An 18,392-nucleotide genomic window follows, 5' to 3' on the forward strand; every position below is an offset into this window, starting at 1 on the left:
ATGCATTATCACTGCCTTATGAATCTCTCATCTATAATGCACTATAGATACCTTCATAATGCATTATAATGGTGGGTATAAACATTAAGGATGCTTTGCACTTAATTATGAAGGTATCTATAGTGATTCCTTGGAGCTTATTAAGTATTATAATCAACACTATAATGCCTTATGACTCTCAATATGACTCTCCTTTATTAATTCTTATACCGACCATCATAATGCCTTATGCAGATATCTACAATGCATTATAGATGACAGCTGTAGTAATGTGTGAATGTTTTTTTCTAAAGGTGCAGTTACTGTAGCTTCCACATGAAGCATGTGCCACCTCCAAAGGCGACCCACACGTTTGTCCATCCATCCCAGTGGATGTTCTCATCGCTTCCAAAGGGCCATTTCCCACAAATCACCACTCAGAATGTATTGTAAATCAATGTTTACACAGAGTCACTGAGGGAATTCACTTTCCTATTCACACACTATTGCATGGTGCCTCTGCCCTTCTGTTTTATACCATGGACATTTGCTAGATTAGTTTGGTCTGTATAACATCCGATGTGTGTGGCTCAGTGGGCTGAGGCTCCGTGTGGTTGCTGGTTCAAGCCCAGTCTCAGCATGTTTCTGCACACATGAGCAAGGCCCTTAACCCCCGGCTCCCTGTGTACTGCTGTGGAAACATCATGCTCTCGCCTATGGAGAACATGATGGGGTTAGTGAAAAGAGAATTTCCCCATGGGGATCAATGAAGTATAATCGTTCCATAGACTTTTTTGAGAAGGCAAGGCAGTTTTAGCTATGGGGGGTTAAGGGCCTTGATCAGGGGCCCAACTCTGAAATAACTTTGCTGGCCACAGGATTTGAGCCACCCGACCCCCAACACACACACACACACACACACACACACACACACACACACACAAGCAAACAGTGTTCAGGTGGGTAATTAGAATAAGGTGTTTGCCATGAGAAGAAGTACATGAAAATGTTTGCACACAAATTAAAACAAAGAATTGTGTGGAATTGCAACACTGAAATAATATTTTTTTACTTATTAACATAAGTTAAAACAACACAATTCACAATAAACAGTGCATTGAAATAATTTTGGAAGATGCTTCTGCTCTCCCCTTTAGAAATATCATTGCAAAAATCTATCTAGAAATTGTTACAGCATGACTGTGGAATCCTGTTCTCTTATGTTGTTGGAATGATCTGGAACCTTCCAATTCCCGCAGTTCCAGGGTCGCAGATGTTTTGTTCTGAAGAGCCCAAAAGTGCGGCTGCTGTCGAGGCGGAATAATCTGCTGTGCTTTCTGCGTCCCCATGAGTCATTTACAGCATGAAAGGCTGCAATGATTCAATTGTTCAGGCTTTCTGGCGCCTCCAAGATAGTAGAAAAGTGCTGATTCTAAAATTGCTGATAACAGAAAATCTGCTTTGCTGCACCATTCATTTCTGCAATTATTATTGATGTTTTTTTATGGTACATGTATGAAGGCTTTGCACGGTATTGCACAGTTTTTAGCTTATTTAGCTTTACAACAATCAGGATTCTGACTCATCAGAAGATGCGGACAGAGTCTAGTTTGGCAAGCAGATGCCTGTCTGCATGTGTGGTCCCAGTGACCAGTGTCCCATGACGAACTACTTGAAAGAAATTTCTGGCACGTACCGGTAAATTGCAGTAACCTTGATACATTTACTGTACTGCTGATTTTGTAGGTATAAACATAACAGTTCTGCCGATTTCACATCTGTCTTAAGATCATAATTAATGTGACAAAATCAAGTGTCACAAACACGTTTGAATGTTCCAGGTAGATTAGCAGCCTGGTCCAGCAGTGCCCGCAGCAGGCCTGCACAGTGGGGCAGCTTTTCCCATGACCTACTCCTCCTCCCCCTCAGCATTTCGCAGGCCTGCTCCAGTGAAGACATCATGCTTTGTGTAATGATGATCCCGCTGGGGCCTGCTCCCGCACCCACTCCTCTCTACCTCCGCGGTTCGCTGCCGGGTTGCAGGCCTGCTCCAGTGCTGACGTCATGCTTTGTGTAATGATGATTCCGCTGGGGCCTGCTCCCGCACCCGCTCCTCTCTCCCTCGGTGGTTCGCTGCCGGGTCGCAGGCCTGCTCCAGTGCTGACGTCATGCTTTGTGTAATTATAATCCCACTGGGGCCTGCTCCCGTACCCGCTCCTCTCCACTTTATCTGCTCCTGCTAACTCATTCCACATGTGTTTATGCTTCTCATGACATCATAAACGGCTTGTCTCCATCAACAAATGAAGGAAACATTGAGTAAACATGCTTTTTGATAATGCTATTCCAGAGAATTACTACAATTTGTAATTAATAAATACTTGTGACTTATGGAATAAGAGTCTTATGGTCTTGTTAGTCTAAATATTACAAAAAAAATTGAAATTATAAATGTACTGAAAGGCACAGGTTTTGATGTTTTAAGCTAACATACAGTATATCTAACATAAGATCACTAGCAGACTTTATGTTGCAATGTTAGACAGGTTTGAAAACAGTCTCTGCTCTGAATAAAGGCAATAGCTGATAGACAGGATGAATTTCTCACCATGGAAAATATTTTTTTCAACAGAAAAATACTGAGGACTTCTTCGTGAATAACATCAGTGCTGTAGGGAGGAATGAAGATTAAGAAAATAGACTGATGCTGATGACTTCTGAGTGCGGAAAAGATTACAGGCGTCTGGAATGCCAATTGCTCTATAGTTTAATTCATCTTTCCAACTCTGTTTAGACCAAATATGCCAATTGGGTAGAACTTCAGCTTTAGACACAATAAATGACTTCAGGCTTGGTTATTTGGGTGTTCTTCACTTGTTACTTGTCATATAAGCCTTTGATATACGGCCTGCATTATTATTACTATACGTAACCCTTTGACACTCATATTCTGAATAAATATACACTTTCGATTGTCTATTTGTGTTGACTGAAGTGCTAATCATACCCTGGACAATGAATTGGGGCCATTAATGATGATTTTTAAATTACTGGAATCTCTTTATCAAACAGCAACTTTTGTTAGAGCCATTAATCATTCAAACTTCATTTATTTAGCACCTTTCAAACAACTCAAATGCAACTCAAAATGCTTTGCTGGTGATTGACACAAGTTTATTAAAAATGCATTTATAAACTTTTTATATTATATATAAATGATATAATTTATATATAATATAAATATCTGACATAAAAGCAGCTTGATGCTGTACTATACTTCGACTCGACTCTTGATAAATTGATATAATGAACTGGTAAGTACTTATAAACAAAGGGATCTGACCATTGCATCTCGTCACCCCAGGGGTCAGAGCAACAGAACAGGTGTCGGCAGTACAGTGCCTCAGGATATCTGAGGTGACTCACTGCAGACTAAACTAACTATTAACCCAATACAAAACAAAGTGGTCAAAATTCCTTCTTACGAAAGAAAAACTCTCCTCTTCCAGTCCACAGCGGTTGATAGTTGATGGAGGACTTTGGAGAACACTGTCTGGGAGCAACCCTTCTGTTTGTAATTCACAGCTTGAGTCGATCCATTTTGAAAGATGAACTGCAGACTGGGATGACCTCATGGAAGAGTGCGGCCTCATGTTTCTGTCTCATACAAAATATCCCCACAGAGAAATCTGCTGCGGCCCTGCTTGACTGCTCTACAAGATGCCATTCCACTTGGGATGTCCCATGGAAAAGAGGAAAACCGGAATGACTCTGTCACATGGTCCCGTAATGACTTTACCACCCTTCCTAAATAAACAACATCGTTTCTCAGATTTGACAGCATAGGAGCTATAAAGACTGCCATTGACCACTTGAGGAATAGGTCTGTTCTAGCTTCAGAATTTTCATTTTGAAGACCTGCCAGGGGCTGTGAGTTATCTGTGGACTACCAGTAAAGAAGTAGCACATGATTCATCAGCCTGTTTTGTTTGAGGGGATAGCTTACATGACGAGCACACTTCCCAAATTCTGTGGATAGAATTTCTGTTTGTGTAGCGAATCATAACCTGTAAAACAGCGCAATACAAGATACAGAAGCAACTACTGCAGAATCAGCAAATGAGTCTTGTAATACGACTGGTGGCATTAAGTGTAAGTGGGTTTAATTATTCTGCAGAGGTTTGGAAGAACACTCTCCCAGCCTATTTCTGCCTCACACATGGCGAGCATCAGGCGCATTCTTGATTAAAGCCATCAGAAGCACTTGCTGGATCCTTCACTGTAGCGTTGATGTTGTGAGCTCTCAAGGAGAGGTAAACTGACTGCCTCACTTGGCCCATAAATCTGTTTGCCAGCCAGGTAGCATAACCTGTACGGAATTCATGCGTACTATTCGAATGGCCAGTTCACTGTGTACAGTCCTTTGCAAAGGTCTTAGACCATCAAGGTTTAAATGATCATCATGTTGGTGTTAAACTATGATTAAACTATAATAATATATCTGTCAAAATGTGTCAGCTTAACAATTTCAAAACTTCTTAAATAACCCCAGTATTTACACTGTCCAATACACTAATGTGTTTTTTGACTTGACCATTACCCCAACCTTGTTTAGCTAATCAGTGTTTCATTGATTTATTTCATTGATTAAATTCATCATTTCATTGAGCTGATCAGTGGCGTGCACAGACATTTTGGGGGGCAAGTGCTCCAGGGGGAAAAAAGGGCACTTTTTGCATATGTGGAAAACCTTTTCTTTTTATAATAAAAAAAACGCACAGGTTAAATGCAATTTGACTTTTATTTCAAAACATTCTCTAAAAATAGACCAAAATGTATGAGAACGAATAAGACTGACTGTGGTCATTACAAGAACAGGGCAGAATGGTCGTTTTCACAGGCAATTGGGAACTGCCTATTTTTCCTTTAGCAAATTAATGTGTTAATGTTGCCAATATGTTACACCAAAAAAAATTAACATGTCTAACCAGTGCTTCTCAAATCTTTTAACATACACCCCCAACACCGTACCCTTCAAACTACCAATAACAACGTCACTGTTCTGTCACAATCAGGTCACAACACAGTGCGTAAATGTCTGCGAGCATCGCTGAGTCAGTAACAACCAGTTAGGCTAAAGACTGCATCTTTAGACAGTTGGACGGTGTTCTAACTTTCTCACAGGAGACACCTACTAAAGACAGTCAAAGACATTAATTTCAATCTTACCAAAGTAGGACAGTAGTTGACGTTAGTTATGGAAAGGCTAATCCACAAAAACGGAGAAACGTCCATAATTCTATTATTCATAATCATGTCAAGGTTTTAGGTTTTTCTGCAGTTCCATCTCTAAAAAGTGTGATGTCACTGACTTCAGTTTGAAAACTTTGTATTTATTCACAGATTTCCGTGAGATCATCCTAAAATTTGTAACGAAAAATGGGCTCAAAAGAGCCCTCTGCCTAACGGCATGTAGCCTATAGCATAACGTGATATTTTCAATAGTGTATGCAAAAAGGTCGGAATTGATGGAGAGTGGGGTTGCCTAAATGGTTTAGGTTACATTTTAAATGTGTCGTTTTTTTGTTTATCCATATGGATGGATGGAGGGGGCAAGCTGGCAAAGTTTGTCATGTGCAGTTTCTGACAGGCTACTTCACAACAAAACAATTGCAGGTTGGTCTTAGAGGGCAAACAGAATAATTTCACTCGATTCATGGGTTACCTGACTGGTTGGGAAGGGAAAGAGCTGCCGTGTTGTCCGCCGTGGCTCCCAGTCGCTATAGTTAGCCTACTATGCCTACTCCAAGTAGTCCTATGTCATGCCGCTGCTACACGCCTCACAACAAATGAACTGCAAGCGTGTTCACGTGACACGGTGACAGTGAAAAAGCGACAGGGTTCGGGTGTCTTTGAAGAAGGGGCACAAATCAAGCCATTATTTTCACACCTTTTTAAATCGCGCAGCTTTAAAAAAAAAAAAAAATCACGTCTTTCAAAAGGGCTCTTTTTTGGACTGAGGGCAAAAGGGCAAGTGCTTCAGCACCACCTCGTCTCTATCTGTGCACGCCAGTGGAGCTGATGGTAAAATTTAATGAATACATAGAATGGCTGGGGTGCCCTTAAGCAGAGGTTTGGGAACTGAAGCGGCATCCAACTGGATATCAGTAACTTTTTGGAGCACAGAAGAAATATTATTGTATTACTGTTAATTTGCATATGCTCTAATGTTAATTTGTACATAAGCTAATGTATACTTTCAACCTAGATAAAGAGCTTTAAACATTTTTATTTGACAGCCTAAGACCTTTGCACAGTATTGTATGTATTTATATAACCAGCTGAAATAAAGTTCCTCAGATGGCAAGAAGACACACTCCATTTGCTTTTTAATGATTGGGGACTTCAATGCTCACATGGGCAATGACAGTGAGACCTGGAGTGGCGTGATTGGGAGGAACGGCCCCCCCGATCTGAACTCGAGTGGTGTTTTGTTATTGTACTAAAGTGCTCGCCATGGATTGTCCATAATGAACACTATATTGAAAACATAAGGGTGTCCATATGTGCACTTGGCACCAGCACACCCTAGGCCACAGTTCAATGATCGACTTTGTGGTCATGTCATCGGACTTGCGACTGCATGTATTGGACACTCTCTTGAGGAGAGGGGCCCAGCTGTCAAGCAATCACCACCTGGTGGTGGGTTGGCTCCACTGGTAGGGGAGGAAGCCGGGAAACATCTGGCGGAATCCCCTGTCAGAAGGAGCTTCAACGCCTACCTCCGGCAGAACTTCGCCCATGTCCCAGGGGAGGCGGGGCACATTGAGTCCGAATGGGCCATGTTCCACGCCTGCATTGTGGAGGCGGCTGACTGGAACTGTGGCCATAAGGTAGCCGGTGCCTGTCGTGGCGGCAATTCCCGAACCCGCTGGTGGACACCTGCAGTGAAGGATGCCGTCATGCTGAAGAAGGAGTCCTATCGGGCCTTCTTGGCCTGTGGGAATCCAGAGGCAGCCGATGAGTACCGGCGGACCAAATGGAATGTGGCTTTGGTGGTCGCGGAGGCAAAAACTCTGGTGTGGGAGGAGTTTGGCGAGGCCATGGAGAACGACTTCTGGACAGCTTCGAGGAGATTCTAGTCCACCATCCGGCCGCTCAGGGCAGGAAAGTGGCGCAGCATCAACACTATTTATGGTGGGGATGGTGCACTGCTGACCGCAGCTCGGGACGTTGTGGGTCGGTGGAAGGAATACCTCCTCAATTCCACCGACACGCCTTCCAATGAGGGACTTGGGGGTGGGCTCGCCTATCTCTGGGGCAGAGGTCACTGAGGTGGTTAAAAATCTCCTTGGTGGCCGAGCCCCGGGGTTGGATGAGATCCACCCGGAATTCCTCAAGACTCTGGATGTTGCAGGGCTGTCCTCGTTGAAACACATCTGCGGCATCGCATGGACATCAGGGGCAGTACCTCTGGATTGGCAGACCGGGGTGGTGGTCCCCCTCTTCAAGAAAGGGGACCAGAGGGTGTGTTCCAACTATAGGGGGATCACACTCCTCAGCCTCCCTGGTAAGATCTATTCAGGGGTCCTGGTGAGGAGGGTCTGTCGGATTATCGAATCTCGGATTCAGGAGGAGCAGTGTGGTTTTCGCCCTGGCCGTGGAACAGTAGACCAGCTCTATACTCTCGGCAGAGTCCTGGAGGGAGCGTGGGAGTTTGCCCAACCAGTCTACATGTGTTTTGTGGACTTTGAGAAGGCATTCGACCGTGTCCCTCGGGGATTCCTGTGGGGGGTGCTCCGGGAGTATAGGGTGCCAGGCTACCTTATAAGGGCTGTTTGGTCCCTGTACGACCGGTGTCAGAGCTTAGTCTGTATTGTTAGCAATAAATCAGACTCATTTCCGGTAAGGGTGGGACTCCGTCAGAGCTGCCCTTTGTCACCGATTCTGTTCATAACTTTTATGAACAGAATTTCTAGGTGCAGCCAGGGCGTTGAGGGTGTCTGGTTTGGTGACCTCAGGATTAGGGCTCTGCTTTTTGCAGATAATGTGGTTCTGTTGGCTTCATCGGACCGTGACCTTCAGGTCTCACTGGAGCAGGTCGCTGCCGAGTGTGAAGCGGCAGGGATGAGAATCAGCACCTCCAAATCTGAGACCATGGTCCTCAGCCGGAAAAGGGTAGAATGCTCTCTCCGGGTCAGGGAGGGGGTCCTTCCCCAAGTGGAGGAGTTTAAGTATCTTGGGGTCTTGTTCACAAGTGAGGGAAGGATGGAGCGGGAGATCGACAGGCGGATCGGTGAGGCATCAGCAGTGATGTGGGCGCTGCATCGGTCTGTCATGGTGAAGAAGGAGCTGAGCCAAAAGGCAAAGCTCTCGATTTACCAGTCGATCTATGTTCCTACCCTCACCTATGGTCATGAGCTGTGGATAGTGACTGAAAGGACGAGATCGCGAATACAAGCCGCCAAAATGAGTTTCCTCCGCAGAGTGACTGGGCTCTCCCTTAGAGATAGGGTGTGAAGCTCAGTCATTCGGGAGAGACTCAGAGTAGAGCCGCTATTCCTCCCCATCGAGAGGACCCAGATGAGGTGGCTTGGGCATCTGATTAGAATGCCTCCTGGACGCCTCCCTGGTGAGGTGTTCCGGGCATGTCCCACTGGGAGGAGGCCCCGGGGAAGACCCAGGACACGCTGGAGGGACTATGTCTCTCGGCTGGCCTGGGAACGACTCGGGATTCCCCCAGAGGAGCTGGATGAAGTGGCTGGGGAGAGGGAAGTCTGGGTTTCCCTGCTTAGACTGCTGCCCCCTCAACCCGACACGGAAAAGCGGTAGAAGATTGATGGATAGATGGATGGACGGATGGATGATTGGGTAATATTACTTCTGCAGCAGTAAATGGTGTACCTGCATTATTATGATATCAAACAAATAAATAAACCACCACATATCCCCTAAAATTAGGGTTATTTAATTAAAACATTCAACCATTTGTGATCATGGCCTCTTAAAAGGCCTGGTGAATGGATTTATGTTGAGGTTAAAGTCCTGTCTTTGTAAATGGGATTAATGTTGTCAAAAGACAGAATGCCGCTGTACTTTGTGTCTGAGACGTACGCCTGAGAGCTCCTGCAAGAAGGCTGAGGTCTAGATTTAACAACCTGTCAGTATAATGGGGTAATGAGGTTCTCACATCCTTCTCTTGCCCATGTCAGGTTTAAGGGTGTTTTGGAAGTATGCAAGACCTGGACCAGGCTTCCATATCTCAGATGTGTTTTGAAGAACTTCTTCCAAGGAATGAAAATGATCGTCTATGAAAGTCATTTGCTGGAACTGAGAATGTCTTATGTGTTCTTCCACAATGCAGAACATTGACCAGCCACTGGAAATGGAGACTTGGACATAGCACAGAATTTCTCAGGCCTTGGCGCAGATGGTGAGACCTGTTTCTATCGTCTCTGGATCCACGTGGTCTCACTCCGTGCTTCATCAAAACACCAGTGTCTCTGTTTTTTCCATATGGTGTGCTCAGAAACTTGTGGCCGGATATGGATGAATCTCCAGGGACTATCTGGGCAAAAGCATCACTCTGTAGATGTCTACAGACGGTCCATTCACATATGTGCTAGTTAACCTTGCTGTGTCCGCACTCTGAAACAGGGCAACGCAATTCAGAGGACAACAAAATAACCAGTAATCAAAACAGCCAGCGGCCGGAATGAAACCGAATGTTTTAGATCTCAGGCCACATTAATCATTCACTGTTAACCTATTTATGTCAGAGACCAATTACATAATGTCCCATTTCCTGCATGTTTTATTAGGTTGCATCAAAGTTATGCTTTTCAAAGTTTATACTGTATCAACAAACTAGCTGAAAAGCTGTATATGGTCTCAAAACAACTGGAAATTACTTACTAACATGATGAAGAGAGCACAACAATAATGCTGATATAGAGAGGACAACTCAACCGCTTAACGATGAAATTCACAGCAGAGCCGAGAAGCAGACACGCTGTAAATCATGAAGTGTTTTTGGAGCCCTTTGCCAAGTATGTGTAAGATGTGGCTGTACAAAATGTTTATCTCAGTGATTCATGGAATAACATGGGTTTTTTACACTGACTTTATAACAGAAACTTTTGCAAATGTCACTTTCATGCCACGCATGGTTCAGCCTTGACATTAACGTCTCTGAAGCTATTCAAGAGACAGTATTTTCTGCTGCAAATCATGGTCCTCAGGAGACACATCTACTGTGATCCTGCCTTATGTTTCACCTGCACACATTCAGATAATATGCCCTAAGAAATTTCCGTACCCCCCGGGGTACAGTTTAAATCCCTAAATGTTTTAAATAACGTGCCAGGTACTGATGCAAATGTAACATTTCTCCCCACCTCTTCCTAGCAAAGGGGACTTAACAACTGTGAAATGGTGGATGTGACTAGGGTGACCACCTAATCCATGTCAGGAGGGACACTATGAGCTACAACAGGATTTGTAAACTACCATTTCATACATTTCAATTAAAAGGGCCAGGATTTCACTTAAGCACTGGGTTCTTGCCGTATGCTGACTGGTCAGTCTCCTATAATCATGCATATGTGTCAGTAATGTTAATGTGAAACAGCTGGATGAGTCTTTCAATCTAGGAACTAACCAAACATTTTAGCAGAGCACAGAACCCTTTCAGTTTTAATAGTAGTTCGTAAAAGCTGAAGTAGCTCATAGTGTCCCTCCTGACATGGATTAGGTGGTCACCCTAGATGTGACTTACCCAGGGGCCTCAGAAGCATTTTGAATGTGGGGGGAGGGGACACACTGGCATAAAACTAATATTTTATGTTAAATGTGGGGTGGTCCAAACAAATAATTATGAAATGTGAGGAGGACATGTCCCCCTTAGATTTAATGGTGGCGACACCCATGGACTTACCAACTGTGATCTGGTGGATGTGACTTACCAACTGTGATCTGGTGGATGTGATTTACCAACTGTGCCCTGGTGGATGTGACTTACCAACTGTAATCTGGTGGATGTGACTTACCAACTGTGCCCTGGTGGATGTGACTTACCAACTGTGATCTGGTGGATGTGACTTACCAACTGTGATCTGGTGGATGTGACTTACCAACTGTGCCCTGGTGGATGTGACTTACCAACTGTGATCTGGTGGATGTGACTTACCAACTGTGCCCTGGTGGATGTGACTTACCAACTGTGATCTGGTGGATGTGACTTACCAACTGTGATCTGGTGGATGTGACTTACCAACTGTGATCTTGTGGATGTGACTTACCAACTGTGCCCTGGTGGATGTGACTTACCAACTGTGATCTGGTGGATGTGACTTACCAATTGTGACATGATGGGTGCAGCCTTCAATAGAGGCTGGCATGTAAAGCGCCATGGAGAAATTCTATTTTTGAAAGGCGCTATATGGAAATTCATTGAATTGCTCTGACTAGAACAGGTGGGTGGCATGGTTGTGCAGTGGTTAATACTGTTGCCTCACTCTTCTGGGTCCTGGGTTCAAGACTTGGGGTACTCTAGTTTCCCCCCACAGTCCAAAAACATGCTGATGTTAATTGGTACTGTCAAATTGCCTATAGACTCTGGAATAAGCTCCAGACCCCCTGCGACCCTCAGTGGGATAAGTGGTTACAGAAGATGGTTGAGCCAATGTCACTTGCTTCTCCTATTCTCTCTAGGGCAGTGGTATGCAAACTCTTTTTGTCATGGCCCCATACGGTTCATACATTTGTCTTCTTCCCCCACCCTCCCATCCCCCACAAACACACACACACACACACACACACTGACCCAAAATAGCCTTTACTGTGCTGCTTATCAAAGTTCGGGGGAATTTTGGACACTTAAAATCTCTATATTTCTAAAATAAAGATTGCAAATAGGCCTGCCCTCACCTCAACCCCCCACACAATTCTCTACTTTTCCCCCTCACCTGCACCCCAACAAGGGGGGCACACCCCCCAGGTTAAATACCGCTGCTGTAGGGCTCTTAGGCTGGGGTACACCTTGGATAGGATGCTAGTCTATCACAAGGCATGCACATGTACACATTTACACTACAAGCAATTCACAGACACTGGTTAACTGGATAGCACACCTTGGACTCCTACACAGAGGGAATATTTAGACTCCACAGTCACAATGTAGGCATTTTAAAATAATATTCATCATTTTTATTAAATGCATCTGTTTTACACAGTGTAACCACAGGAATGAGGGATTAGTTGAGTCCAGTTGAACAGAAGACTAAACAAGCAGGAATTTGCTCAAAGGAAGGAGCCGCTTTTATTAATGCAGGCAGGTCTGTTTACATCTGAAATTTCACTGCACCATGGGTCACTTGCTTAGGAGGCTAGAAGATGATGGTGTTTTCACTGTAATTACAGAAGTGGCTTAGAACTAATAGATGTGGATTAGAAGTGGATTAGGATTAAACACCCGCAGTAAAGTACTGTGTAAATATGCATTACACCACATTTCAGATATAGATCCCATTAGCTAAACAAAAAAAGCCATCCTTGTGAGAAGCTGATCTGTTTTGGTCACAGAAACATGTTTTATGCACGCTGTATATGTGTTTATTTGTGTCTGTGCATGCATTTATATATCTATGTTGTGCATTTTGTTACAGAGATAACCAGTAACATAGGACAAAAATGCAACCTTCAGACCCAGAACTGGAACGAGAGCCTGGGAAATATTTTCTCTCATGTTTTGCTGATTAACAGACTTTGACCCCCATGCAGTCCATTTACATATATGTACAGCTGAATAATATTGGAGACATTTTTGCACCCCTCTCTGGTGTACATCACAGTGTCCACCTGGCTGCTTGACAATCTCTTACATCACTTTAGGAGGGGCCTCAAACCCTCAGGATTGGCTGGTTTTTATTCTCAGACTTGTTGAGAGGCTGTGTCAGGAATAGGCGGCAATTACATGGGGCCCAGGGTTGACATCAGCATGGAGAATCGGGTGTTGCCGAATTAATTCACTGTTCCGCATTTTCCAAGGCGAGGCCCTGATGTCTGCTGGGGCCCTAAGGCAATGTCTGCTAACCCAGTCTTCAGGGACCCCCAGACACTCCACATTTTCGCTCTCTCCCAGGTCCCAGCCCATGTGAACCAAGCAATCGAGAACAAGCCAAACAATGAGGAACACCAAATACCTGTTAGTGGACTGGCTTGACATTGCCCTAGGTCAAGTGATTCTCAATCCGGTCTCTGAGGACCCACAGGCGGTCCATGTTTTAGCTTCCTCCAAAAATATGGACTATCTGTGGACCAGATTGTGAAACACTAACCTTGGCTATATCCTAGGAGAGCCCATGCATTAATCTGACCCAGGTGTCTGCTGGCATCGACTGTAGTGGAAAATAAGAGTTAAACAGTTAAACAGTTAGTGTCACTTTAAGAGAGTCGAGCAGACAGCAAAGTGTTTGGAAATTATGCCGTGGTCAAAGTCTGCCGAGATGGGTGGATGATTTTGCCAAGGCCTTGCATTGTGGGTGATGATGATTCAGATGTAGATGCGGTGGATCACCCGCAGACACATGACCCAGTCTGGCGGCAGCTGGTGGTGGGCCATCCTGTTGCCCTCCATCCTCAGGATCCGGAGCCTGGAGTAGTCCGTGGTCCCATCTGCTCTGCAGAAGCTGGACACGTTGAATTCTGAGGATGGGAAAAACATGCAAAACGGCCCGGAACCTGAGGATGAGCTTCCGGTACAGCAATTTTAACGATGAAAATAACAATACGAAGTTCCGTTTAGATGAAAATGCAGCAATCATCCTGCCAGATTGTACCAACTCGCACCTGATAAAACTTCACAAGTATCATGCCATCGGATGACATAGTTGGGTCAATGGGATACTGTGCTTGTGATCAGAAGGTCTTTGGTTCAAATCCCTTGGCTGGCAGAGTAATTTCACTGAGCTGAGCCCTTAAACTCCAGTTGTTCCAGGGACTGTCTGACCCTGGATTCTCAACTGTATGTCACTTTGGCTAAAAGTGCCAGTTAATTATCTAAAAAAAATGGACATGACAGGTTTGGCTAGACTAGGCAGGCATTAAAGTTGAGTGAATAAGGAAGCCACTATAATGTTGCATTTTACATCCTCAGTTAAGGCAGAGCCAAGCTTGGAGGGTAGTGGGCTGGTGGAGGAGGGATGGGGCTGTTGCTGGATGGGAGCTGGCGTGGTGGGGGGGGGGGGGGCAGCATGTGTGTGTAGGTTGCCAGGCTGCAGTTCCTCACAGGCCCCCTCCCAGCGGATGGCTGAGCTGCTGCGATCACGTCTGCTGGATCCTAACATGGAAAACAAGCGCATACTCTCTCCGCCCCCCCACCCCGCCCGTTTGAACGAGGCTCTGGAATCTACAGCTGAACTACAGGCACATAGCAGCGCTCTGGCAGGAACACGCCTCTGTCGCCTACCACGATTTACCCTTTTTTGGTTCTACTTATCCCGTCCTGAAGATCGATCTCTGAAGAGTAGTAGGAAGCTCCGACACGCACAGTCTTTCTGCAGGAGTCTTTCTGGAAGCATCTCCCACACGGCTGATTATAGACAAACACTTGTGACTGAAACGTTGCAGTACACCTGAGGCCTGGGGAGTCTTAGGTGAGGTTAAACAAAGAGTTTTTCCACTGCTGCTCTCACAGCAGTATGATGATACACCCCCATGTTTTAGTAATCCAAGTGCATCTATCTTTTAACTTGCTCGCTATAATTGTGCCGGCATTGTGGCCACCATGACTAATCGGTCTGCGCTCTTTGGGGGCAAAGGGGGAACAGAATGTGCTCTTGGCTAGAGTAGCTGCTCACAGATGTTCCCAGGCCATCTCCTCAGCGTTCACCCGCTATTTTGGAACAGGCGCCTTGAATTTCCTCTATTCATAAGCCCCACCCTCATGGAACCTCATTCATTGCACACACACACATACACACACACACACACACACACACAGGCAAACACTCACACACATGGTTTCCTGCTTCACTGAGGAGATGCATGTCTGAGAGGAGGTTGTCTACAGTTTTTCAGTGCAATCACTTTTTCCACTAATGTTCAGTCCAGAGACTTCTGGATCTAAATGATCCTCACACCTGTCATGCAAACACCCAGGGGCTCCATCCTGACCTTCTGACCCTCTGGCACTAATAATACCTCAGCCTGAAGCCATCATCTCAGGTCTGCAGCAAGATGGCTAAAGCTTCATTGTGTACGGTACAGTCACCGTGGAAACTGATTCCTGGATGGTAAAAGAAATTCTCACCCTGCGGGCTTTGGGGTGACCCTCTGTGCACCCTGATTGATGCTGTCATTGGACCCTTGAGATCAAGTGCTACCCGGGCACTGCCATCTTGCTGACCCTGCGCTCTGACCTCCAAGCTGTATAAGTCACTGTGTGTTTCATGGAGAGCAAGATGGGGTACTGTAGGCGAAAAGGGCATTTCCCTATGGAGGTGAATAAAGTATCTCTATATTCTACAATATCCAGCAGCTTACCGTGGATGAGGTTGACCTCCAGGTACAGGTACTGAAGAGTGGTTGGCACTGTGGGGGTGGAGGTCAGCTGGTTGTAGGAGAGGTCCAGCTCCACCAAGGAGCTCAGATTGAAGGCGCCTGCGGAAAGGCCTGAGCTGTGAAGCCTGTTGTATCCCAGGCGGAGGTAACGCAAACTGTGGAAGCCGTGCAGGCTTTCATCTCCCAGGGATCGCAGGGAGTTGTTGGAGAGGTACAGCTGCTGCACCGCTGGGGGCAGGTGTTTGGGGAATTCCTCCAGGTGGTTTTGACTGAGGTCCAACAGATTGAGTGAGAGTAGGCCTTGGGTGACAGAGAGAAACACAACAGTCGTTGTTCATAAATGAACTGAAACAAGCCTGGAATGGGGTCTGTTTAGCATCAACATTGGCCAGATTTCTAATGAAGTCACCCTTGGACGGACCATTTAACAGTTAAGTCACTAGACCAGGGGTGGCCAATCTTATCCGCAAAGGGCCTGTGTGTATGCAGGTTTTTGCTGCAACTCCCTAATTAGATTACTAATCAGAGGACTGATTGGCTGAAGAGTCCTCACACCTGGGTTTGAACAGCTGACCTACAGATTATCACCAAAAACCTGCATACACACCGGCCCTTTGTGGATAAGATTGGCCACCGCTGCACTAGACCATCCAGCTGTGAATAGCAAGATTAAAACTGGGAATGGATGTGCAGCAGATACCAGACCATCCATCAAGGTAACATTTCGCACCTGTGAAGTCTTCATCACCGATGACCTTCAGTTGGTTTCCTTGAAGAAGTAGCAGAGTGAGGTTCTGCAGGTTCTGGAAAGCCCGGGGTGAGATCTTCTGGATTTGGTTGTGTGCTAGCCGGAGCTGCCGGAGGCCATCGGGTAACCCAGTTGGGATTTCCGTCAAGTTGTTGTGATTCATGAACAAGATCTCCAGGTAGGAGAGCTTGGAGAAGGCCGAGTGGGCCACCTGGTCGTTGACTAGCTGGTTGTGGTCAAGGAGGAGCCAGCGCAAATGGGTGGAGTTACTGAAGGCGTTGGCACCAATATCGGAAATGTTGTTTCGCTGCAGGAAGAGGTACTGAGTCCGGGGTGGGAGGCTGGCAGGGAGCTGGTGCCTCCCCCTCTGGTCACAATATATGGCTGAGGGCCATTGGATGGGACAGTCACACTCGGCAGGGCAGACCTGCGGGTTCACGGACCTGAACCAACCGGGCTCAATCCGACCCCATAGACTCAGGACGCTGGGGTCTCCACGCAGACGGTTGATCCGGAGGGGAATCCCACCATAGTCGTAGTCTGCAGTGGTGGCCTGTGCTGGCCTGATCATCAACAGCACCAGCAGGATGGGCTTGACATCCATGAGGATGGACAGTTGGTCTGGTTCTGACTGTATGCTGGGAACCGCGGGTGATGACGACACTCGTCAAATTCTGCAAATCATGGAAAAATATATAGACAAGTGCAATTAATGTCTTAAATGTGAGATTTTACAAGTGCTTGCAAATGGTTGATTATACCCTGTGGAGATCGATTTTTCCAAATTTAATAAGAATTAATGTTCATTATTGTATCATAGTTTAATGAAACATTGCATTTAAAATATATATATATATTCTTTAACTCACTTTAATAGATTGCAAAAGTCAAAGTAAATAGTTTCTCAAAAAATGAAAGATATCTTGTTTTCGACCATAAAAATTAGTCACAATAACATCCATTAGCATCCCCAGGATATTTATTGCAGTATATTTTAATAGTATTCAATGAAAAAAAAAACTAAATATGATATCATATATAATTCTTCCCTCAATTTCAGTTAATAGATCCTTAAAGGCAGGTTAGTGCTTTATTTGCACATATAAACACGCTCCAAGCAGAATTCCACTGTGACTTGCATTCCCCCAAAGCGCATGCACTGAATAAGCTCTTTCTGCTTGCAGTGTTATCCTCATCAAAAGTGTTGGCATACCTGTTTCCACGGCCTGTGACCAAACGCGGGGAGCACACTGTCCCTGTCCTCAGCTCCCTTCTGCAGCAGCCGCCGTCTGTGCATGGGCAACCCGCCGCACTTACAGGAATGTTCCAGATCCGCCGCCCGCCAAAGGCCTGTACCTCATTGCTCTTGGTGCTTTTTCCACTTTCCCCCACCGCTCCCCCGCCCCCCCCTACCATCCTACAGCCCATACTACATCCTGAGAGCCCCGAACATTTGGTGGAAACATGTTTACCAATCTGGTTCATGAGTATTAAATTAGTAGACTTACGTTAAAGAAAACAGCAGCCCTTTTTGAATTAGGAGCCCATCAAAAGCCTGGCTGTCAGGATAAAGGTCGATCCTGTCCCCACCCATTATCTGAAATATACCCCTTTAAACGGAGTACTTTCAGGAACACATGAGTCCATCTGCATTTGATTACTTTCAAAGGAGAGATGGCTGATTACTGTTAGGAACAGGTAAATATCACTAGGTATCCATTCATTCATCTTACAAATTGTCATTGAGTTCAGGATTGTGTGAATAATACACCTGTACATATACTGGGAGAGTATGCATTGTGTCCATAAGCTGTAAACAAACTAGTTCACATTTTGTGAAATATAAGTCTGAGCAGTGACGTCAAACCTGTCAGCAGAGGGCACAGCAGGAGAAATCCATCCATCTTCCAAGCACTTATCCAGGTCAGGCTCATAGAGGGGAGCCTATCCCCAGCAGCACAGGGCGTGAGGCAGGGGTCCATCACAGGGCACGCAAACACAGGCACACACTCAAATACCCACTGAGGGCAATTTGGAGATGCCATTTAGTCTCACTGCAAGCCTATAGGAGTAAAGCAGAGTGGGCAGGACATGCAGACAAGCA

The 18,392-nt window shown here is 45.5% G+C and overlaps 1 protein-coding gene across 1 annotated transcript; it reads right to left on the minus strand.

Moving 5' to 3' along the window:
• Positions 1–12,274: 12,274 nt before the first annotated feature.
• LOC111854429 (fibromodulin) lies at positions 12,275–17,612 on the minus strand. The gene is made up of 4 exons (XM_023832362.2): positions 17,502–17,612; positions 16,271–16,962; positions 15,523–15,840; positions 12,275–13,683 (listed from the first exon to the last, which is right to left on the minus strand). Exons 2-4 carry the CDS (start codon positions 16,890–16,892, stop codon positions 13,532–13,534), a joined length of 1,092 nt encoding a protein of 363 aa, XP_023688130.1. The 5' UTR covers positions 16,893–16,962; positions 17,502–17,612; the 3' UTR covers positions 12,275–13,531.
• Between the last annotated feature and the right edge of the window lie 780 nt (positions 17,613–18,392).

The sequence above is a fragment of the Paramormyrops kingsleyae genome, chromosome 8 (assembly GCF_048594095.1).
Source record: "Paramormyrops kingsleyae isolate MSU_618 chromosome 8, PKINGS_0.4, whole genome shotgun sequence".
Lineage (NCBI taxonomy): Eukaryota > Metazoa > Chordata > Actinopteri > Osteoglossiformes > Mormyridae > Paramormyrops > Paramormyrops kingsleyae.